The 23,392-nt window shown below is 42.9% G+C and overlaps 4 protein-coding genes and 1 non-coding gene across 10 annotated transcripts in view; 3 read left to right on the top strand and 2 right to left on the bottom strand.

Annotated features, from left to right (window-relative positions):
* Positions 1 to 110: 110 nt before the first annotated feature.
* plbd1b (phospholipase B domain containing 1b) lies at positions 111 to 7,228 on the bottom strand. 3 transcript variants are annotated; one of them, XM_060037093.1, is made up of 11 exons: positions 6,903 to 7,228; positions 6,312 to 6,396; positions 6,133 to 6,216; positions 5,836 to 5,977; positions 5,324 to 5,473; positions 4,487 to 4,631; positions 3,517 to 3,717; positions 2,589 to 2,729; positions 2,139 to 2,324; positions 1,321 to 1,427; positions 111 to 878 (listed from the first exon to the last, which is right to left on the bottom strand). In XM_060037093.1, exons 1-11 carry the CDS (start codon positions 6,973 to 6,975, stop codon positions 702 to 704), a joined length of 1,491 nt encoding a protein of 496 aa, XP_059893076.1. In that variant the 5' UTR covers positions 6,976 to 7,228; the 3' UTR covers positions 111 to 701. The 3 variants fall into 3 exon arrangements, with proteins under 3 accessions (XP_059893076.1, XP_059893075.1, XP_059893078.1); XM_060037092.1 differs by having other exon boundaries at positions 6,312 to 6,537; positions 6,903 to 7,227; XM_060037095.1 differs by having other exon boundaries at positions 751 to 883; positions 6,312 to 6,537.
* trnar-ccu (transfer RNA arginine (anticodon CCU)) lies at positions 7,167 to 7,239 on the bottom strand. Its single transcript has one exon. It is a non-coding gene; the product is annotated as a tRNA-Arg (tRNA).
* Positions 7,240 to 7,640: 401 nt separating this feature from the next.
* cby1 (chibby homolog 1 (Drosophila)) lies at positions 7,641 to 9,998 on the top strand. Of its 2 annotated transcripts, none has more exons than XM_060037103.1 (5): positions 7,641 to 7,756; positions 7,944 to 8,045; positions 8,127 to 8,232; positions 8,378 to 8,490; positions 8,828 to 9,998. In XM_060037103.1, exons 1-5 carry the CDS (start codon positions 7,751 to 7,753, stop codon positions 8,906 to 8,908), a joined length of 408 nt encoding a protein of 135 aa, XP_059893086.1. In that variant the 5' UTR covers positions 7,641 to 7,750; the 3' UTR covers positions 8,909 to 9,998. The 2 variants fall into 2 exon arrangements, with proteins under 2 accessions (XP_059893086.1, XP_059893087.1); XM_060037104.1 differs by having other exon boundaries at positions 7,662 to 7,831.
* pdap1a (pdgfa associated protein 1a) lies at positions 9,837 to 13,622 on the top strand. 3 transcript variants are annotated; one of them, XR_009522958.1, is made up of 8 exons: positions 9,837 to 9,997; positions 10,503 to 10,585; positions 10,676 to 10,747; positions 11,071 to 11,195; positions 11,350 to 11,501; positions 11,869 to 11,935; positions 11,981 to 12,000; positions 12,110 to 13,622. XR_009522958.1 is itself a non-coding variant. In XM_060037101.1 (7 exons), the coding sequence occupies exons 1-6, from the start codon at positions 9,985 to 9,987 to the stop codon at positions 11,895 to 11,897; spliced, it is 474 nt and encodes a 157-aa protein (XP_059893084.1). In that variant the 5' UTR covers positions 9,837 to 9,984; the 3' UTR covers positions 11,898 to 11,935; positions 12,084 to 13,622. The 3 variants fall into 3 exon arrangements, 1 of the variants encoding a protein (XP_059893084.1); XR_009522959.1 differs by lacking the exon at positions 11,981 to 12,000 and adding an exon at positions 12,017 to 12,036; XM_060037101.1 differs by lacking the exon at positions 11,981 to 12,000 and having other exon boundaries at positions 12,084 to 13,622.
* Positions 13,623 to 16,202: 2,580 nt separating this feature from the next.
* Positions 16,203 to 23,392, top strand: part of sh3bp1 (SH3-domain binding protein 1) — an 11,521-nt gene continuing 4,331 nt past the window's right edge. The window contains exons 1-14 of the mRNA XM_060036077.1: positions 16,203 to 16,534; positions 17,622 to 17,664; positions 18,026 to 18,130; positions 18,905 to 18,981; positions 19,193 to 19,304; positions 19,412 to 19,488; positions 19,779 to 19,866; positions 20,127 to 20,195; positions 20,464 to 20,554; positions 20,934 to 21,070; positions 21,592 to 21,703; positions 22,822 to 22,903; positions 22,998 to 23,078; positions 23,370 to 23,392. The exon at positions 23,370 to 23,392 is cut by the window's right edge and continues 91 nt beyond it. Of these exons, the coding sequence (XP_059892060.1) occupies positions 16,497 to 16,534; positions 17,622 to 17,664; positions 18,026 to 18,130; positions 18,905 to 18,981; positions 19,193 to 19,304; positions 19,412 to 19,488; positions 19,779 to 19,866; positions 20,127 to 20,195; positions 20,464 to 20,554; positions 20,934 to 21,070; positions 21,592 to 21,703; positions 22,822 to 22,903; positions 22,998 to 23,078; positions 23,370 to 23,392 (1,135 nt within the window). The 5' untranslated portion in view covers positions 16,203 to 16,496. The remainder of the gene's footprint in view (positions 16,535 to 17,621; positions 17,665 to 18,025; positions 18,131 to 18,904; positions 18,982 to 19,192; positions 19,305 to 19,411; positions 19,489 to 19,778; positions 19,867 to 20,126; positions 20,196 to 20,463; positions 20,555 to 20,933; positions 21,071 to 21,591; positions 21,704 to 22,821; positions 22,904 to 22,997; positions 23,079 to 23,369) is intronic.

Below are 23,392 nucleotides of genomic sequence, written 5' to 3' on the forward strand. Positions count from 1 at the left end.
CAAGGATGTGTCCACGAATCTGGGTGTTGTAGTTTTCTTTGGGCGTGGTTCCTGCACCAGTCGATGCTTGCTTTAACATCTCTCATAGATCAACTCAGGCCAACACCCAGTCAACTTAAGTTTATTTTTATTAGGTCAATTCATGGTCATTCATGGCACGTTTCTCCCTGACAATCAAAAAGGTTATTTCTGTTATGCAGCTCTTTGAATTGAACTTTTGTTATTAGACAAAATAGACCTTGACTATGCTACAACCTCTTCACTCTGCTAACTGCATAACCATATTTTGACAAATTCTTATGCACCTTTTGATCAAATACATGTTGTGCTAACGTGTCATTATAATAGTCTCACTTTCCGATAATAATATTAATAATAAATACAACAATAGGTATCCAGAGATACCCTCTGAATACCTAATTATTATTATAAATACTTCCTATAAGAGAGTGCCTTGTGGAGTTAACAAGGGTTAAATAAGTGTTAAAGGGAAGGGTGACACAGGTGATAGGAAGACATGCATATACAGTATGCCTATACCCGCCATCTTAGTGCTTGTTCACCATCATCATAAGAGAAACAGCAACAGATGATTGTACAGTATCTTTGGTCAAGAAGCATCAAGATGGCGGCATGGAATGTGTTTCAGGGACTTCAGATAGCACGATAGAAACCCTTAACTGCACCTATGTAGTTCTACGTCAGGGCTGGTGGAGAGTTGGCCGCACGGCGATAAAGGTGAAGTTGTAGGTTGGCGGTAGATCTTTATGCGCCGTGCCGTTGAACCATCGCCACGAGAACGGCCGCAGACCCCCCTGTGTGGTGGGACCGTTTATCACCTCGGCAACCAACTGTCGCGACATATGGTAGTCTGTTACCTGTACTGTGATGAGGAGAGAGTGAGGAGAGAGGTGTGTGTGTGTGAGTGGGGGGGATGGAGAGGTGGGGTAATTGTTCAATTAAAGTGTGCGTGTGAGTAATTACAGTGTGTGAAAGTGAGCGAGAGAGAGTTGGAGGAGGAATGAGAGAGGGATAGGTCACCAAAATAGCAATGCATTGTCAAGACTGGCTTATAAATAATTGAGTTACACAGTATCTGACATTTAAAACTGTCCAGATCGCTTTTTGCCCTTTTGATTTTCTTTTACAACATGACCATTAAAAAGAACAAAGGAAAAACACATCAATCCCGATAATAATAATAATAAAAATTCCTGAATGTTTAACAATGATACATTCATCTGTGGAGTACTGAAGACTCCCTCAGGTGACCAGAGACATCATGACCATGATCTCAGTAGTATAACAGTAACCTCTGACCTTTGTGTCATAACATCCACCTGGGCGCGCTCTGCGCAGTTTTAGGTCGTCACGGCAACAGATGGTTTTGCATGGATGTCCTCTGGTATAGGGATCCCGCTTGTAGTCTGCAACAAAGGATGGACTGTTCCTACTCGTATACCGTAGCAGAACAACACACTGTACAAGGGCTAAAAATACACCACTCTTACAAGATGTTTTTGATAACATACATACATGTATACATATATATATATATATATATATATATATATATATATATATATATATACATAAATACATACATACATATATATATATATATATATATATATATATATATATATATATATATATATATATATATATATATATATACACATAAATACATACATACATATATATATATATATATATATATATATATATACATAAATACATACATACATACATACATACATACATGCATACATACATACATACATACATACATACATACATACATACATACATACATACATACATACATACATACATACAATTTACAGAAAATAACTGCAGGCAAAAAAACAACTCAGACTTAAAATACTGCATATTTTTCTGGATGGTAACAGTAAACATGTCTCAAAAACATAGAAATATACGAGATAGTAATCATTCATTTCTTTTGGAAAAATAACTATAATCAAGAGCAACATAACTGCTTGGGTCAAAGTTTGTGGCGCCGAAAATAAAGTAAACAGAAAGCGAAAACTATAATGGAAAAAGACTGTGAGGATCATGTGAGTGAGAGCTTCCTGCGAGAGAACCAATGAGAGCCAAGCAACCAAAGCACCTACTGTTGTATCTCATCATGTGTTTCAGAGAGCTCAAGCTAGAGACCCTGGACTGATCTCGACGCAGGATCTTTGCCCGGGGGCAAAGGTCATAAGAGAATTCCTCGCCGTATCTGCGCCACATCACGCCGTACCCGCTCAGGTTGTAGATGTCGGCGTGGAACGGCACATTGTACGACGGCCAGTAGCCTGTTCAAATATGTGTGGGGTAGAAGTCTCTTATTAGGGTGTCCTCTTTTAGATAAAGTTTAGGCACAAGTTTAACAACATTGAGTTGTACTGTTCTGTGTTGTACACGATATAATCTGTTGAGTTCCTTCGTCTGTTAAACACATCATCAAACTCATTTTAATCAAAAGGACTTTTGCATGCCTACAACTAGACTGCGGATATTGTCTAAAAACCCACAACCATACACTGGTTAGCCCTACACTACCTTCCCCCCTGTCCTACCTCTGCGTAGGGCCTGGGTCTGGTCTGAATGGAGGACCTTCCCAGGGATCTGCTCCACAACAGTCAGGGCCCCGTCCTCCATGCTTCGGCCAAGGGACACCTTGTTCAGGTCCAACACCATGTACTGGCTGTTGTAGGTGCCTGGGATGCAGAGAAAGAGAAAGCAGGCTAGTCTAACACCACCTTAATTCTCTATACTATAGCAGAGTACACACTATTGCGTAATAGGCCTACATAACATACAGCTGTTGCATGACATAACCTGTCTATCGCCGACATAAGTGCGGCCCTCTCAAGCCCTTTGGGACTGGCAATCACTGTAACTGTAGCAGCCTTCCAAATAGATGTCCCTTAATCTGTTTAGAGGCCAGGAAGTGCTGTGCTCCAGGGCATGTTTTCCGGGACATATTCCCTCAGCGCTCCAGGCCAGGGTCGGACCCCTCATTCAGAAACAGGAAGCTATAGTGCTTAGAGTGTATGTGTTTAAGGGGAAGTGGGGGGGCGGACATTTCTGGAAGGATGCATGTTGTGTCAGTGCTTGGGTAATCAGTGTTAGAAACACACTTCACATGGCGTCCTATTCTCTAGCCTCCATAGCAACAAATGACCAAAGACCCAGGGCAGATGATGCATTTACATACACAAGGGTTACGGGTTATAATAACAAGGAGAGGAGGAAGCGGAGATCTGGAGGAGAATCTGAAACTTGACATTTCCATTTTAATGGAAGTGCATTTTTAATGGGCTGGAATTACTTGTTGACTACTGAGTGAGTCATTTATTCGCTGTTGTTTCGGGATGATGATTCCACTTGTCTCCCCGTGTGCTGACTCAGCTCAAGATTAAGATCCCTCTCTCACACACACACACGCGCACACACACACAGACACGCACATGCACACACACACACACACACACGCGCGCACACCTGAGTTGTAATTGGAGAAGACGCGGGCCCATTGCTCTCCGCTGAGAGCCATGGCGTTGGCCAACCGCACCCTCTGCCAGGCCAGCAGAGAGTGAGGGGTGAGCAGGGAGAAGAGGGAGACGTTGAAGACCACGTTGGTGGTCTGAGTGACCAGGAGACCGCTACCCAGGAGGTAGAAGTCATCCAGGGAGGACAGCAGTCCTGCGGGGAATGACGCACAACAAAGGTTCAAAGTGCACTGTGGGTAGGGAGGGAAGGGAAAAGGACCAGATCGGGGAGGATTAGATTAACTAACAATTGTGTATTAAAAGTGAGGCACCGTTTTTTGGTGCTGCTTTTTGTCAACCTTGCTCATTCTCTACAATCCCTGTAATGATTGATTTAGGCACGCCAAGTAAACACATGCATAAACACCATGCATAAACCATGAGCAGCATTAATGTCCAAGAAATGCTTAAAAATGTGTAGTTCAGAACAAGACAAATATATACAGGTGACTAACAAATACAGGTGAGGATTATACAATTATCTTATGCAAAAAAAGTACTTCCATTAACTGTTTATGTATGTTCAGCACCTTTCAATAGTGAGAGAGAACATGATAGAGAACGAGAGAGAGGGAGCCAGAGACCGAGAGACAGAGAGAGAGCGAGAGAGAAACAGAAAGACTGAGAGGGGAAGCAGAGCCATGTATTATTTATTTTATTTTCTCTTTTGCACTTTAGCAGAATGTTACTCAGAGATTGGACTATACAGTTTATATACACTGTATAAACACAGTATCAACTAAGCTAAAAAGACAAATGTGTGTATACAATTTTTTTAACACATAAAAATTTAAGCAAGGTTGTTTAATGCCCGTACACATAAAACAAATATGTTACACAGGATGTATACATGTCGTCTGTGAATGTGTGTATGCGTGCAGGTACTTGTATGTGACTGGGTGTGTGCGTGAATGCATTTGTACCAGGGTAGCTGCTGAAGGACATCTTTGCAGCGGCTGTGTGTTGACCAGAGATCCGGAGGTCCCAGTGTTTGTAGATGCGCATGCTGGCAGCGTAGGTGAACCAGCTAGAGTGAGCAAAGAGCAGGTTCTCAAAGCCCGCCAGCACCTGGGACAGACACAACACACGGGAGGTATGGTACATTGTGTTTTTCTATGTGTGTATGTGTCTGCGTGCCTCTGGTGTGTGTGTGTGTGTGTGTGTGTGTCTGCCTGCTTCTGTGTTTGTGTGTGTGTGTGTGTGTGTGTGTGTGTGTGTGTGTGTGTGTGTGTGTGTGTGTGTGTGTGTGTGTGTGTGTATGTGTGTGTGTGTGTGTGTGTGTGTGTGTGTGTGTGTGTGTGTGTGTGTGTGTGAGTGTGGGTCTGCATGCTTCGGTGTGTGTTCCTGTATGTATGTGTGTGTGTGTGTGAGTGTATGTGCCTGCTTCTGTGTGTGTGTTTGAGCCTACGTGCCTGTATGTGTTTGTGTGTGTGTGTGTGTGTGTGTGTGTGTGTGTGTGTGTGTGTGTGTGTGTGTGTGTGTGTGTGTCTGTGTGTGTGTGTGTGCACCCATGACATGCGACACTGCATGAATGTCCTCCGTTTGTATTCCAGTCCCCACACATTGCCCCCTCCTTCCTGAAGAGCAGGACAGGACGTGAAGCATCTCCTGCATCTCCAATTCCAATGGGACGCTCACACACACCCAACCACAGGACCTCACTAGGTCACCGATTACCGCCTGCCTGCTTTTCCCAAGCACTGTGCCTACCACTCAACCCCCGGGGGCCTGGAGGGGGGGGGGGGGGGGGTTGGCCTGACCTTTATAAGAGCAGTGCAGTGGCCCATTCCTGGCATTCTCCACGGCCCCGTCCCCGCACTGGAGGACTTGGAGCGGGGAGTCAGGGCAGGGACTAGGTCCAACAGGTCCCCCATCCCATTCAGAAACTGGACCGCTAGAAGAGACAGTGGCTACAGAGGAGCGGAGGGGAGAGGGGGAGAACACAGGCGTGGGACAGAGAATACGAATGGGACGAGTCGATTGGAGGTTGATGATTCAGCACGCGCATGCACAGGCACAAACACACACACACATACAATGGCCATATGGAAACTCTTGCTCAAAACAGACTGACATGCACAGACACACAGACCCACGTACGCACACACACGCGTACGTACGCACACACAGAAACACACACACACACCAAAAACCTAAAGTCCCACAAATTCAAGCCCAATACACGTGAACACACAATCAAGCATATTTAAGAGCAAATACACAAAGGCAAAGACAATTAAACATGCACCCACTCGCGCTGAAACATGCACACCTCCATTTGTTGGGTCTTCGACCAGTATGTAGCTCCGGCCTGCAGACCGTCCAACTGAGCAAGGATGAGTCCCATATGCCTCCACAAGATGTCACTGTTTCCCTTTAGTTTCACCTGCTCTCTGCTCCAGCAGTTCTGCTTGCTGTGATTAAATAAGATGTTGGCGAGTAAGTTCCAGTTTTGTGTGATGCGTTTACTTTAAACAAATATATATTTTTAGAATATTTCGTACGTCCATAACGTTAACTAAGTAATTGACCGTTAAATTCACGCTTTCGTTCATTTTCGTCCATATACCTCAAAAAGCTTTCAACGGTATGAACCATTTCCTCGTCCTTTATCAGTTGTGGGTACATGTTGGAGTAGTGACTGAACATCTGTCTGAAACAAAGAAATTGTGATATTTTAAACGTCGAACCAAACGGTCTCCCCCAAATGCACATGGTCGCTGCACCGTGTTCGACCAGACCACTCACCTGGCCGTAAGGAAGCCCTCCAGGTAACCCGCCAAAAAGTAAGTGGTTTCATCGGTTTGTTTTTTTTCTCCGTACCCTGCACGGACTTCCAACAACCCCCACCCAGTCAGGAGGAGGGTATCATTATAGAACCCATAGGCCCCCCCATCTCGCGTGTCCATCACCCCCTCCTTCAGAATTACACTTTTCTGGGCCTCGTTCCAGTACGCAGTAGCCTCTTGGAGATCTACCGTAAAGGATGATGATTAGAGTTGGATAACGATTATATAAGATTACATAAGATCACTAATCGGACACAAATACGTGCTTATATGTGGCTAGCATGTTTCTAACAATGTAAACCGAGATACAGTGAAGAAAACAAAATTATATTCAATACAGTTGGCAACTAATGTCAAACTTTTCAAACAGATTCGTCTTCGTTCATCGTTCCAATTCAATCAATTATTTTAGTCACTTTAAAAATGAAAACGTTTATCACATTAGTAATTAAATTCTATAGGCCTAACATATGTGGTTAAAGCCTGCGAATAAACAAGTTATGAAAATATTATTGGGAATAAAATGTAATAGAAATTGACCTGTACTTACGATTAGTGTGTACAAAAGCATAGAAAGCGAAAAACAACACACAACGTTCGACACTCTGCACCTCCATGTACATATCAGAGGAACATAGCCGTGTAGGGCTGAACTAATGATTTCCGTTCTTTCAAAAGATTACATTGGCTCGTTCGACATAACGCGCTGATTAAGTGTTCTGTAGCTGTAACATTTGTTTTTGTTTTTGGTAATGTCCTATCACTATTCAGAAACTATGTCCATGTTTCAGTGTGAGAGAAGATAAAATAGAACCACCCCAGATGGGACTCGAACCCACAATCCCTGGCTTAGGAGGCCAGTGCCTTATCCATTAGGCCACTGGGGCACGATACCACCCTTCAATTTATGGCTAATATATAGTTAACATCTGAGCCATAACGGATTTAGAGTCTCATTCAATTGCAAAGACACATGTTATTTTAAAAGGTAATTTAATTGAATAAGCTACAAATAAGCAACGTATAGATATATAATACATTTTAGATGGCTTCGAGATCACCATGGTGATTTTCCCGTTTCTTAGTTCAAACTACTATTGCATACCAATAGGGGTATTCCGATCACAGTATTACACATTTTACATTATATGTGCAAATAAACCATAGCATACTCTCGAATAATACTGAATTGTGGAGTCATTTTATATATTGTGTATAGCGATGACTATTTGAAAACATCATCGAATTAATTGCCTGCGTGTAAATGTAAAAGGCCTCTACTTTAAGTAATGGCATCGTCGCACATGCGCTGTTGTGGATGTGCTTCGCTGTTGATGTATTTTCTGTTGTAGAGGACATGTTCACTTTTTGAAACATTAAACACATTTCTAGGGCTAAATGGAGGTAATTGTATAGCATTATTCAACAACGTTTCAAGTAGGCCATCAGTGACAAACACCATTTTGTATTAAACTCCAGGTATGATTAGTTTATTCTGCAAAAAAAGCATTGTAGTTAGTTAGCCTAGCGCTATTTCAGTTATTCAAGTAAATGAACCCACTTGCTATTGTGTAACGTTTATTCTGTTTAGACATTCAAGAATTCGTTGACGAATATGCCGCTCTTTGGGAATACATTCACCCCAAAGAAAACCCCACCTCGAAAGTCTGCATCCTTATCGAACCTCCATACTGTAAGTGAATACTCCTGACTCCTGCAGAAACACATAATGTGCAGACGACAACGTGTTGACTTTAATTCGCTCTGGTTTTAGTTGGACCGGTCAACGAGGGAGGTGGAATTGGGCCTTGAATATGGGGTTCCGGTGATGAACATTGGAGGCCAAAGTTTAAAATTTGAAGAGGGGCAGTGGACTTCAGGTAATGACTATTTTGAATATCCATCTGGCCAAACCGATAATAACATACACATCATCAACCAGTAACCCACCCTTGTCAATACAATACTAGAGATAATGAATTGCATATCTATTTTTCCCGCTCTGTTTCCTCATGTTGTATGCAGAGTCTGGCGGAACTGTGTCTAGCAAAGAAATGCAGAGGCTAAAGAAGAGGAATCTGCAGCTGGAAGAGGAAAACAACCTCCTCAAACTGAAAATTGACCTCCTGTTAGACATGGTGAGGATTTAGCAAAGACCTTAGACCAACCCTTGAGTCAGATAAGCACATGCAACAACCTCAATGTCTGCAGGCTACCTTTAGGCATCATTGAGAAATGATGCCACTAAATAGGCAAGTCTCCATCTCAGCTATGCAAGGTGTACTTGCCCTGCCTTTATATATAGAACAGAGGTTCAGGAAGCAGCTGGGTAGCATCAAATAAACATTTGGTCATTGGCAGGCACTTTTTTCCAAAGCTCCTTCAAAATAATTTCTAGAAAAATCGAGACCGGTAGGATGCTCAGCTTTTGTCTGGTAGTCTGCACTATCCTTCCTCACTATTCTGTGTTTCCAGCTGTCTGAAACCACGGCCGAGTCCCACCTGATGGAGAGGGAGTTGGAGGAGATGAAGATCCACCAGCGGAGGAAAAAATGAAACATCTGAAGGCTTGGAAATTACAACTCTATTCAACATTTGACTAACATTTGAGTAGTTTCGGGATCAGTGTAATGGAAATTGTCAATTTTATCCTGGGTCAGGATAACCTATACTGACATCTGTTCAAGGTTCATGGTTGTGTGTATTGTTTATCTAAAAGAAACATGTAGTTCAACAGCATTTAGGAACCAGTTTGCTTTCAAGTTTATATGATTCATTGGTGAGGTTTATATAAAGCCATATTTTTACTTGGTGGAGATAGTTAACAATGAGCCATCGTGACAAAGGGGCATCTGGAATGTCCTGTGAGTTCTCGAATCTCTAGATTTGCCTTCTATTACTTTTATTACTGTATAGTCAATGTCGCTGATTGCATTCAAAGATATGTTTCATATTTATTTTCCACTTTAATAAAGAAATAGAGTTGGGGTTAACCCTAGCCCCAAACGTATTCAACAGATCTTTGGTTTGTACTTTTTGAACATTCATTGCGTTGAAATAATATTTTTGCATGGGTTTGGTGGGCAACAATCATACATTCTAACGTGGTGATTCAACATTTTATGATGCAACATTGCTTATTTGTTTATTCCTCACAACGTCTGCTTTGAATTCTCTGGATGGTTAACATATCATAGTTCATCCAGGAAAACGTTTTTTTATTACGACACCGGTTTATGTTGGCATGCTTTACCCAGTGTATGTGTGTTTCGGATGTTGAGGACTATTGTAAGTGGTCTATATGAAATCACCCGTAGCCTAATCGAAACCGGACTGTTATTTTCTTTTGTAGATGTTGCAACAAGCTTGTGAGTTATCGTGTATCTGTTTATTTCACCAAAGGTCGAGTACATTTATTTATCCCAAAAATATACATCGTGCTTCTATTGGCTGAATATTGTCCCACGGCGCTGGCGTCACCGATCTCTCCGGAAGCGACGGCTGAAGGCTACTGGCAGCGGGAGACACGAAGGCGGCACTCTCTTGTCTTTCTTCCGAAAATACGTTAGCGATCGTCAGTGGACCGCAAAAACCCGTTCCACTATTTAGAAAGTCAAGATCTGATTGTAGACATGCCACGAGGCGGTAAGTATTTGCCAACAATACTTTGGAAAAACATTGACGTGCTAGGTTCTTGGTGAGCTAGCAGCTAAGCTAAACCTGTTAGCTAGCTAACCGGCAAGTGAGTCACTATAAAAGTGTTGCAATCACTATTGGCTGAATAACTCTCCCGTTACTTACATGTCAGAGAGTTATGCGCTGGCGTCTGTTAGACATTATGAAAATATATTTGGCATGTGCATGAACAGCTGTATTACCACATCCAGAAGCACCATGTGGACTACAGAGGCCGCACCGTCAAAAATTCGGGTAGAGACAAGTGATCCAACGGGATGTCAGTGGTGTCTGAGTCGGGAATGCAAGAAAACGATTGTAAACCCAAACGTAGATCACTGATTGACTCGGTCATCGAACACATTGCGGCGCACCAGCTGCTCGTCTCCACTCTTGTGAATTCTCTAACATTGGCTAGCGCAGTGAACGTCATTTGTGACTCACCTCCCAACTGTTATCGTGTTCTGTGTTGCAGGAAGAAAGGGCCACAAGGGCCGGGGAAAACAGTTTAGCAACCCTGAAGAGATTGACCGACAAATGCGAGTACAGAGAGAGTTGGTGAGTCAATCAAAAATGCACAAATTTGACGCATTGCATGTTGAAACATCATCAGGTCTGTTGTTGACTCGTGTTTTTGGGGTACTGTAGGAGGCAAATGGCGGAGCCGAGAAGGAGGAATCTGCCGGGTCGGACGAGGATAGCAGCAGCGACGAGGACCTCGTAAGTTTTGCGGCAAGGGGCTTGTGTTTGTACGGTGTTATTTAACCACATGGAACGATCTATAGTCAGAATGTAATCTCTAGATTGTTCAATTAGTTGGTTTATACTGAATATTTTGCCATACTGTTGTAGTTGTATAGATTATCTGTATTACTGTGGCTGCTTAGTTGTATAAGAAGCGCATGGGTATTACAAATCTGACTACCAACCAACCATTCACTGTCACCAATGGAAAATAAACGTTTTCTATCATCATAGCAACTTCCATTAAGAGTGGGTAAAACTTTCAATTTACATTGCTTTATATTAACTCGTTCTGACAGTCAAAGAAGAAGAGCGGCGTGGAAGGACTCATAGAGATCGAGAACCCCAACCGCATTTCCCAAAAGAACAAGAAGGTTACGGAAATCGACATTGAAGCTCCGAAAGAGCTCACACGCAGGGAACGGTAGGAGCACACACTTTCACACACGCTCACTTGCCTATAAGTACTACTTTATTATTCCGATCATACGGACGATGCATATTAAGGAGTGCGTAAGCCGTTTTCTTAATAACGTTCCTGTGTGTGCCTCTGCATCCACGTGGCCCTCCCTTTTCAGAGAGGAGATTGAGAAGCAGAAGGCGAAGGAGCGCTACATGAAGCTCCACCTGGAGGGGAAGACGGAGCAGGCCAGGGCCGACCTGGCCCGCCTAGCCATCATCAAGAAACAGAGGGAGGACGCCGCCAAGAAACGTGACGAGCTTAAGAAAGGTGAGGGGGTGGTGTCGCCTGCTGTTGCTGTGGGATACAGGTCACAGAGTGGGTGGGTTATGCTATATCCATAACCTCTGTTTAACTTTTAAATTAATTGTTATATGCTTTTTAAAGAGACTCGACCATCAGAGTTACTCTAAAGTCTGGAGTCTCTTTTTTTAACCTATAACAAAGGCACAGACCTCCATGGTTTGTTTACAAAGTTGTTCTTTTTTTTTTGGCAATGTACAAAGAGGCTCTTATGGGTAGATATATTGAAATGCATATTTTAGTCGACTCTGAACATTGTATGTTGCATTCTGTTATACACTGTTATTAATTGCATGTCTTACTTTCTCTCTCTTTCTGTTTTGGTCCAAAACAGATACAGACGAGTCGAAGGCGAAGCGCTAACCCCGGGACACATCAAGAATTGACAGGAACAGCCGGCTGAGAGGGACGAAGGGAGAGGGAGAGGGACGGAGGGAAGGGAGAGGGAGAGGGACGGAGGGAAGGGAGAGGGGGAGGGAAGGGAGAGGGACGGAGGGAAGGGAGAGAGGGGGACGGAGGGAAGGAAGAGAGAGACGGAGGAAAGGAAGAGAGAGGGACGGAGGGAAGGGAGAGGAAGAGAGAGATCGGAGATGGTGTACCAATACAAGGGGTGGTGTCTGCTCAGGTTGTCCTGTCCCTCCCCCAAAAATATATATCAACCAGGGAGATGAAAGTTGAGCCTCCCAGGCAATGCAAAGCGGACCGGGGGGATTGAAGGGAGGGATGGGTCAAATGGAGATGGAGAGAAATGGAACACCTGGGATGCCTTTTCTTTTGTTACTTTTTTCCTTTTGGGTTTTTTCTATTTTAAAATAACGGTCGCTCAGAATGTTGAGAGACGACGATGGCAGGTGTTCCAGGGGCTTGTGGCGTTCCTTGCTCGCCGTCCTCGCTCACCAGGGTCACCCATTCTTAAAGCTGCTGGAATTCTTCCATTCCTTTCGATCCATCGCATTTCCTTTTTCCCTATTCTTTTTTTTATACGTGGTCCGCTGCATGGTCGGATGACCCTTGGGTGACGGGTGAAGAGCTTTTGTAGCCCCTCCCGTCTGTTCTGGGGGATAAGGGATAGGGATATGGTGGATACATGTATAGAGGTGTTTGGTATTTCTTGGCTTATTCCATCCAAGGTGGCACGCGTCTTTCTTAAAGCACAGTGTGCTGTAGCAGAGTTGGATGCATGCAAGTCTATCTCATCTTTTGAAATGTTTAGGCCCAATCCCATTTCTATCCCTTACCCCTCCCCCTTGTTTTGAAGGGGGTAGGGGTAGAAATGGGATTGGGCCTTAGTCTGTCACCATCACCACCACCACCTCCCTTTTTGCACATGCCCTTTGGTGCGAACGTCACATGTTGGCTATTTTGGCTCCAAAGGGTGATGTTAGTGGATCCCAACTACCGCGTTGGTAACTGAGCAGCAGACCGGTTCCTAAAGGCGTTTAATGGCTCATAGCTGGGCCACTGCTGCTTGTCCTTGACTATTAATGTTGTGATCACCATCCCATGTAAACACCAACAAACCCTCACAAGACATCCAGATCCTATGGAAGGGTACATAGTAGGAGCACTTCATTTCGCATCCCCAAATTGTCCTGAATCGTTTGATATTGCGGCCAAAATTAACATAATTTACACATAAGACAACATACTTTTTAATTTGGGTAGTTATTATTTCAATGGAAAATCAAAAAACTGCAAAAGAAGCCGCTCCTGTCTGAAATGCCTTCGTGACCTTCGTTTCGACCTTTGTTTCTCCTTGGCCTCGTCTTCTTCAACAGACTGGACCAGGGGCATCGACGCCTTGGAACGTTTACTGAAGACCAACTCACTGTCTCTCTCGGGTAGCCAAATGCCATGGTCAGACTATATATATCTATAGACGTTTATCTGGAAAGCCCTGAAGAGGAAAGCCATGTTCTCTCGTGGAAATTGCTGAAAGAATAAGCTCTTCATTAGTATATTGGTAAAACCATACAGTGTACAAAAATAGCCACAGTGTTTTTAAATCTCTCCGAGACTGAAATTACTTGTTAATTTTTTTTTTTCATGTTATACATTTTGATTTAAATAAATACATTGATAGATACATTACTGTCTTTGTTTTTTTTTGTTTTTTATCTTTGATAATGTAAGGTCTGTAAGGCCTATGATGGTTTGGACAATTCTTATTGAGTTTTTATAGCGCACATAAAATGATGATGGAATTACCCATTTACCATTTAGCCCGGGATAGGACGGATTAACTATATGGGCAACTGGTGTCCAGGGGCCAAAGATCGCTAAAAGGCCCAGAGCACAAGCAGCATTTGTAAGATCTATTAGTACGTGAACTTACTGTCCCCCGCTGCACTACTCACAGTGCGACATGCTGCGAACTGACGGACCGAACAATTACGCGTGAAAAATGGGAGGATAGTTTGGTGAGAGCACCAAACGAAGTACTGTTACTGTTAACATTAGGCATTTGTGCATATGTGAATTATGTTTTTTCTCTATTTAACACCACTTGAAGCATTGAATAGTTAGGCCTGCTCTAAATTACGCCTCTGTATTGAGTTCTATAAAAAAGTTATTGACCATAATTGATCATTAAGATGCACTTGATGATGGCCACAATGCGGTTACGTTTTTTGGGATCATGTAAAAATGTAAGCATCTTATAAAATAAATATTAACAAAACCTATAATAGAAAGTCTCAAGGAATGACACAATAGAGCAGGTTTGCAGACGGTGATATATCACATCTACACAGCAGTGAGTGAGCTTGTTAGTTATTCTTTAACTGTCGTGAGTCATTTTGTGCGTCTTTTCTATTGCACGTTTCCCCTTTACCACTTGAGTGCAGCACTGAGTCAAAAGTAAACAGTGGTGTCTGTGGATAGCACAGCACAAACGTACCAGCATGCCAGACCCAGTCGTGCCATGCAGGTGAAGTTCAAAGATTAATTTAGTAGTATAGCATAAGAGCAGCCCCATAGCAAACCTATTATAAAATGCATGCTAACACGTCGACCACAGGCCAACTAACAGAGGTATTTTTGGTCGCTTGTTTAAAAGAAGTAAAACTCTCGTTCAGTATAGCCGTCATCATGCTATCGCCTCATTATTAACACAGCCAATTGTTCATCAACTATCAGCAGCAACAACTCTCTCTCTCTCTCTCTCTCTCTCTCTCTCTCTCTCTCTCTCTCTCTCTCTCTGTATTTACAGAAAAAGCTGCCATTAATGATGCTTTCTGTCAGCATGGCAGAGAGCCTGAAAGACTTTGATGCAGAGTCGTCTATGAGGTATCTCCATCCATCCATCCATCCATCCATCCATCCATCCATCCATCCATCCATCCATCTATGATTCTATCTATATATCTCTCCTCTTATGAATCTATCTATATATCTCCCTATCTATGAGTCTATGTGTATATTGCTCTTCATGTGTGTATCAGGAGAGTTTTTTCTATTGCACGTTTCCCCTTTACCACTTGAGTGCAGCACTGAGTCAAAAGTAAACAGTGGTGTCTGTGGATAGCACAGCACAAACGTACCAGCATGCCAGACCCAGTCGTGCCATGCAGGTGAAGTTCAAAGATTAATTTAGTAGTATAGCATAAGAGCAGCCCCATAGCAAACCTATTATAAAATGCATGCTAACACGTCGACCACAGGCCAACTAACAGAGGTATTTTTGGTCGCTTGTTTAAAAGAAGTAAAACTCTCGTTCAGTATAGCCGTCATCATGCTATCGCCTCATTATTAACACAGCCAATTGTTCATCAACTATCAGCAGCAACAGCCCTCTGGCCCCAAAGAGCACAGATTCGTTTCCTCTTTTAGATGTTCACATCCATCTTATTCTCTTGCAGAGAGACACTCACAGAGACGGCGTTGTAGGAGTTTTTCTCGAAAACACGCTCTTGAAGCGCACAACATCTGTGGACACAATCATCACTAACTTTTAGCCCCACAGTTTCAAGCATAGGGTAGTGCAGTGCCAAAGCAACCCTTGCTGTAGTAAAGAGACAAGTAAAGAATCATGTATTTTGGTTCATCTTTTGAAATCACCCCAAGGTTACTAACTGCACGGTTTTCAGGAATTGCAGTAATAACGACAAGCTCAATGTTCTATTGTTCAACCTAACAAGCCTTGCTACCCATTGATGCTTTATAAGTATGCCTATCCTAACTTTAGATGTGTGCTTACTTCCACATTGAACAGCAAAGCTATGCAGCCATTGCATATGAAATCTCTGTCTCTCTCTCTCTCTCTCTCTCTCTCTCTCTGTCTCTGTCTCTGTCCCTCTCTCTCTCTCTCTCTCTCTCTCTCTCTCTCTCTCTCTCTCTCTCTCTGTCTCTGTCTCTGTCTCTCTCTCTCTCTCTGTCTCTCTCTCTCTGTCTCTCTCTCTCTCTCTCTCTCTCTCTCTCTCTCTCTCTCTCTCTCTCTCTCTCTCTCTCTCTCTCTCTCTCTGTCTCTCTGTCTCTCTCTCTCTCTGTCTCTCTCTCTCTCTCTCTTCTCTCTCTGTCTCTCTCTCTCTCTCACTCTCTCTCTCTCTCTCTCTCTCTCTGTCTCTCTCTCTCTCTCTCTCTCTCTCTCTCTCTCTCTCTCTCTCTCTCTCTCTCTCTCTCTCTCACCCCCCCCCCCCTGCTCTAGCTGATGTATCTCATCTGTTGAAACTTCCTCATTCTGTCTGATTCCGGCGTGCTAGTGGAGGCATGAGTGCACTTCTGAGACCACAGAAAAGCGTTTTAAAAAGTTACAGGGGATTTCAAAGCAAAACGCTCGGTGCCCAGGCCAAGACCCCAAAGCAGACGACCTGCTCCTACGCCTTTCTGATGCATTAGTAGGTTGTCTGGGCCCCGCGGTGGAGGACATTTTGAAGCCCATTTTACCGCCGGTGGCAGAGGGAAGGAGAGGGAGAGAGAGAGAGAAACGACCAGGCAGTTGGTGGTTTTGGGTCAACTGCAAGTATGCTAAATATACTGAAGCAGCTGGGCTCCGGTGGGAGGTACAGTACGATCACTACAGCTACACACTAGTTATAATTCATTTAAATGTATAAACCATCATCATGAGTTCGTCTGGATTCAGGTTGTTCGACACTATTTCAAGATATTTAATGTCATAAAGTATCATTTCTTTGAAATTATGTCTCTCTAGATTTTACCTTTGTTCATATACATTTTGTTCTACTTGGCTCATTAACTATAATTGTCGGTGACCTTTTAAAATTGTATTTGACTAAAGCATTACTGTTGTTCTTGGAGGTGTGTCTGTGTTCACGGTCTGTGAGTTCATCAAAAAATCGAAAATACTTTTTGAGCATGGAGAGTATGAACGACTTTGAGGCGCGAAGCTCATGAAGCCAAGCTCAGTGCATGTCGTGTGAAGTGTGGTTTGGTAGGCATCATTGACTCATATGCCAGAATCCTGCATCTGCAAGAGCACAGCATCCATTTGGCACGCTTCCTTCTTATCACTTTCATTTCACTCAAAATAAGTTTGTTTATTTGGACAAAGAAACGCAGTAACATTACACAACGTAGTTGTGTGTGTGTGTGTGTGTGTGTGTATACATGCACACAACTATGCTGGTGTAATGTAACTGCGTTTCACACACACACACGCACGCACACACACACACACACACACACACACACACACACACACACACACACACACACACACACACACACACACACATATCTAAACACACAATGTTCATAAAGACACAAAAGACAAAACAACCAGCGTGTTGACAGGCTACTCATAGAACATTTGTGTTTTACTGCTAGACTGAACATTGAAATAACAGGAGGCATGGGGAAAAGTGAAACGAGACTGATTTGAAAAAAAAGGAAGTATATAGTGTTTCAAAGATGATGGGATCCCCTCATACTATTGGTTTTGAGTCATCCGATCTCGTGCCGTATACTTCGTGTCTTTCATCCACACACACACACACACACACACACACACACACACACACACACACACACACACACACACACACACACACACACAGACACACACATGACATAGCTCTGCACATGTCGTAAATGTTCGTATACCCCTAATGATTTGAATATCAACAGGTCACAAGATGCCACAGACCTTCTTCCTGAAATTCTGGTTGTGGTGAGAGAAAGATTTCCCTATACTTAATTTTTTAATGCATATACTTATGTTGAGGACTACTTGATATTGTCCATTGTTTTATATAGCTCCCAATTTCCATTACCTTTATTTCTCGCATTCCACATCACTTTGCTAATGAATACAACTAATACCGTACTACTTTGTTGACAGATTTAGTTTAATATCTCCCATAACATTGCATATACCTGTTGTTTAACATACTTTTTTTGCATTGAGTTTAATCAATGTGCAATTTGAATCGTTAGTGGCGCTGTTTCAGGTGCTGCCCCATGACATTATTGAGTGACCATGACATCATTTTCTATTGGTCAATTGAGTGTATTTCCCTGATTGGCTGCAGGTGGAGCAGCGGGTGGAGCCGGCCAAGAAAGCATGTCAGGTCCTTCATAAGAAACTCCACGGCTGCTTACAGAGTCCCACCGGCCTTGAGGCTGAGAAACGCATGGTATGACACTCACTTGTACGGCACTCACCGTTACTGTACTCAACGGTACACTCACCAGTACTATCCTAACCTGTGCTGTACTTACCTGTACACTCACCAGTACTATACTTACCTGTATTTTACTCACCTGTACTGTACTTACCTGTACTGTACTTATCTGTGCTGTACTAACCTATAGACTCACCTGTACTGTACTTATCTGACCACTCACCTGTACTGTAATCACCTGAACTCATCTGTACTGAAGTTCTGATTGTACCTGTTATATGACTTGACGTGACATAGATACATGTTCAGAATGCGAGGACACAGCTTAAGATTAAACTAATATAACATAATTTCCTTCATTCAGAGTTCAAAGTTAGCTATGTATTCTCAATCAAACAAAAATGAGCAACACCAATATAGCAAATCAAAGAAGAAATAAATGAACAAATCAATGAGATATTTCTGCCAATGCCTTGCAAGTAGGTGAAAGACAAAGCTGAGCTGGGTTGGGGGTGTCCTCACTGGGTTGGCCCTCCCGCTTGTGTACCATCAAAGCCCTGGTAGTGAAACCTGCACGTTTTTGCCCTCACACGGATTTGACTATGACTCACCTGTGCAGAGAGGAAAGCTTCCTCCCTCTCCCTCCAAGACTCAACAGTCCTTCACTCTCTACTTCTATCTCATCTTTTTTTGTTGCATATCACATCATAGTTTCTCTCCCATTCTCTCTCTCTCTCTCTCTCTCTCTCTCTCTCTCTCTCTCTCTCTCTCTCTCTGTATTTACAGAAAAAGCTGCCATTAATGATGCTTTCTGTCAGCATGGCAGAGAGCCTGAAAGACTTTGATGCAGAGTCGTCTATGAGGTATCTCCATCCATCCATCCATCCATCCATCCATCCATCCATCCATCCATCCATCCATCCATCCATCCATCCATCCATCCATCCATCCATCCATCCATCCATCCATCCATCCATCTATGATTCTATCTATATATCTCTCCTCTTATGAATCTATCTATATATCTCCCTATCTATGAGTCTATGTGTATATTGCTCTTCATGTGTGTATCAGGAGAGTTTTGGAAATGTGCTGCTTCATTGAGAAGATGTTGGCCAACATACGGGCCGACTTTGAGATGAAAGTGGAGAAAGAGGTTCTGGAGCCACTCAATAAACTCAGTGATGTAAGAATGCCTCACAATGCTTACCGTAGGCCGTCAAGAGATAATTTTCACTCCTAACATTTAATGTTTTAAAATACTCAAGAGGTCACTAATTTGTTCATCCTCAGGAGGATTTGCCAGAGATTCTTAGGAACAAGAAACAGTTTGCCAAACTGACGACAGATTGGCAAAATGCACGTCACAAGTATGTTGGGTTAACACGTATTGTTAACGTATATATATTTTGACCCAAGTACATAGCAGCTAACTGCAATGGCTGTGTGTGTGTGTGTGTGTGTGTGTGTGTGTGTGTGTGTGTGTGTGTGTGTGTGTGTGTGTGTGTGTGTGTGTGTGTGTGTGTGTGTGTGTGTGTGAGTGTGTGTGTGTGTGTGTGTGTGTGTGTGTGTGTGTATCTGTGCCTCGGTCTTGGTCTCTGTATTTGTCTCTGTCCGTATGAACATGCATTTGTGCGTGTGTACATGTGTGTGTGTTCAGGTGTCAGACCAGCAGCGGCCCTCAAGCGAAGCAGGAAGGACTGAGGGAGGAAGTGGAGGAGGCCTGGAGGAAGTTGGACAACATTAAAGTAAGAGCAGTTATCACTTTAACCAGCTTCAACAAAATACAGCGTGACTTGCACGCTTGAGTTGAGTGCATCGAATCAACTATTTCCCCATATACGTTTTTATTGAGTAGTTAGGAATCTTGGGCATAGATGCCTACAGAGATTAGTATGTTTATTTGATTTAATTGTGGAAATGAAACCAATCCATAAATCATGACCATTGTATAACAGGTATATCAGGTTAAATTCTATTTTTTAAGGTTGTTCTTCTGTGTGTTAAGGACGAGTACTCCGCCGACTTGTATCACTTTGCAGCTAAAGAGGACGACTATGCTAACTACTTCATCAGCGTGAGTTGGTTTCGCAAGATGTGGTGTCTGGTCTATTTTTGGTTGTACACAATATCAAATTGTGCTCAGTGCTTAGTTTTATCCATTGTAGAAGAAGAGAAATACAATACAAACCCATGTTACCCAGCACTATCAGAAATGGTTTACACTTTATCAGTCTGTTATCTTATTTAGGAAGACATTATATGAAGCTATTATACTTGTAACTATTTGATTGCAGTTGTTGCAACACCTGCTACTAATTCTGCATTTTTGACGTCTGATTCAGCTGTTGGAGCTACAGGCAGCTTACCACAAAAGTTCCCACGAGTTCCTAGCACAAAACATCAAGGAGCTCAAAGATAACCATAGCCACAAAGGTATAGTTTATAGTCTGTTAAAGATCTATAGCTCAATGAACTTGAGTATCATAATGTCATGTTTGTGTGTGTGTGTGTCTTTGTGGGGACATTTCAGTATGAACATATTTGTGTTCTGTTGGTGTTTGTGCGTGTGTGTGTGTGTGTGTGTGTGTGTGTGTGTGTGTGTTTATGTGTGTGCATGTGTGTGTGTGTGTGTGTGTGTGTGTGTGTGTGTGTGTGTCTGTGTATGCATGTCTGTGTGTGTCTGTGTATGCATGTCTGTGTGTGTGTGTGTGTGTGTGTGTGTGTGTGTGTGTGTGTGTGTGTGTGTGTGTGTGTGTGTGTGTGTGTGTGTGTGTGTGTGTGTGTGTGTGTGTGTGTGTGTGTATACATGCAGATCCTCTGCAGATGGTGTCTAACAAGAAGGTGTTCGGGGAGCCGCTCCTCTCCCACCTGGCCGCCGGCCCCCGGGAGATCGCCTCGCCAATCCAGGAGTGCGTCCACATGCTGCTGAGGACCGGCATGAAGGAGGAGGTACTGGTCCTCAGTGTAGTCCCTCACATGGTCCTGACTCTGGGCTGGGATACGACCAGTAGAACCGAGGGTGTAACTCTCCCATATTAGCAAAGGGTGGATTTCTTACGTTGATTGCTTGATAAATCACCCTTAAAAGCCTCACAATTCACTCCAAAGGGCTGTCCAGCAAGGAACATTGAAGCAGCTCAAAAACAGTGTTGCACTTGTTTGGAATGGAAACATTAACGATAGGTTGTAAGGGTCTGTGCGGGGGCGGGGTTGTGAGTTAAAATTCCATTTGCTAGGTTTGTTTCAGTTGGAATGAAAATCGATCTAAAATCTCACTTAAACTCTGCTTCAATCTTTTCATCTCAACCTACAAATCATGGTCTTACCTCTTTCTCTCTCTCTCTCTCTCTCTCTCTCTCTCTCTCTCTCTCTCTCTCTCTCTCTCTCTCTCTCTCTCTCTCTCTCTCTCTCTCTCTCTCTCTCTCTCTCTCTCTCTCTCTCTCTCTCTCCCTCTCTCTCTCTGTCTGCAGGGTCTGTTTCGGCTGGCTGCAGCCGCCTCAGTGCTGAAGAAACTGAAGGGTTGTTTGAATCAAGGCACGGTGGACCACGAGGAATTCAGCAGTGACCCACATGCTGTCGCAGGTCAGGAGAAGGGGAGCACAAGCAGAAACAATCCCAGTGTACATATAGGGGCTATATTTTTGGCCATGGGTTAGCCGGGGAGACCTATAAGCCCCTATTGACAGGTTTCTGGGCAAGGATCTTTGGTGCGGTTAACTGCGCTTATCCCAAAAGCCAGGGATATAAAAAAAGAATTGCATACCGTGGGGTTCAATCCCTTGGAAAAAAACAAGACAGAGATGGATCGCAGACAGATAATTCTTTAAAAGGGCGGATTTGGTTCGTAATGTTGATGATTTGTCTGTACATAGATTTTCTTTAGTAGATGCTCCAGACTTTTCTATGCTAGACACATGTTAGCTAATACATCACATAACGGGCCGTACAATAGTTGGCCATTTGGACATAGCCTATCCAATATCCATTCATATTTAGGAATAACATCAGGATCTGGTTATGTTAGCCCATTAGTCCTGAACTATTTATTTCTGTAATCGGTGTAGAAGGATTTATGTGATGCCACCTGCCAAATCTTGCCACAAACCATATTCTCCCATAGGGATTATTATCGTTGATTCAAAGAGTACGCGATACGTTTAAAAAGTCCCATGCAGGTTCAATAATGAATGAAGGTTTATAGTAAGTTCCCAGTTCACTAAAGGAAGCCTTCTTCTCTTTCTTAGTATTACAACAGGGACAATTCTGTTATTTATTTGCGCAGTCAAATCATGGTCATGGAGTCAGTGATATTAGAATGACACATCACGTTTCTCCCCATGTTTGTAAACGGGAAACCCAGCTATGTGCAGGATACTCGAGTCATTGGCCAGCTGTGTTCGACTCCCAGCTGAAAAGTCCTCGGTTCGAACCCTTATGTCTGCCCTTTACCTGTGGCCTCAGTGAGCCAGAGCCCCTTGCCCCTACCTGCTCATGTTTCTAAAAGGAATACACTTGGATTTGTCGATTTGGATAAATGGCAAATGATGTTCGTTGTCCATTATTCAGCAACCATAAATGTTTGTTTGGACAACATTAGACCGTCGCAATGTGGATTATGAAACAGAAGGAGATTGTACAATACATAAAGTCCCTGGATCAGTACTCTATGTTGATATATTTGCTTTGTTGTGTTGTTGCAGGAGCATTGAAGTGTTACCTCAGAGAACTTCCTGAACCACTCATGACTTTTGAACTTTACACCGATTGGTTTAAAGCTGCAGGGTGGGTATTGCCCCTTCCTTCGTATATTCTCACGATTGCTCACGTGATGCGTTAATGTTAGCCTAACTATGCATCATGTTTCTTTTCTACCCAGGGAAAAAGAAACAGCAGATAAAGTGGAACAATTAAGAATTGTATTAAAGAAGCTTCCAGCAGAAAACTACAGTAACCTCCGGTATGTGAATCATTAAATGTAAATATCTCTGACAATTTCTTCCATTCACAATCGATCCAAAGTCATGACAAATACAGTTCCCTAACTTTTCATTATAGATGTAAAGGATTCTATGAGAATTACTTTCCATACTATAGGGTTAATGTAATGGGGTTTCTTAGATTATACTGATTATTGCCTCATACGTAACACTCTGGTACAACAGACACTTCAGAATTTGATCTGTTTTCCTCCATAGCAAGCCACATGTTTGTTGACATAGTAAACCCAGATGATTCTCCTCCCTCTAAGGTACCTGGTCCAGTTCTTGTCGC

The sequence above is a fragment of the Gadus macrocephalus genome, chromosome 18 (genome assembly GCF_031168955.1).
Source record: "Gadus macrocephalus chromosome 18, ASM3116895v1".
In the NCBI taxonomy this organism is placed as follows: Eukaryota; Metazoa; Chordata; class Actinopteri; order Gadiformes; family Gadidae; genus Gadus; species Gadus macrocephalus.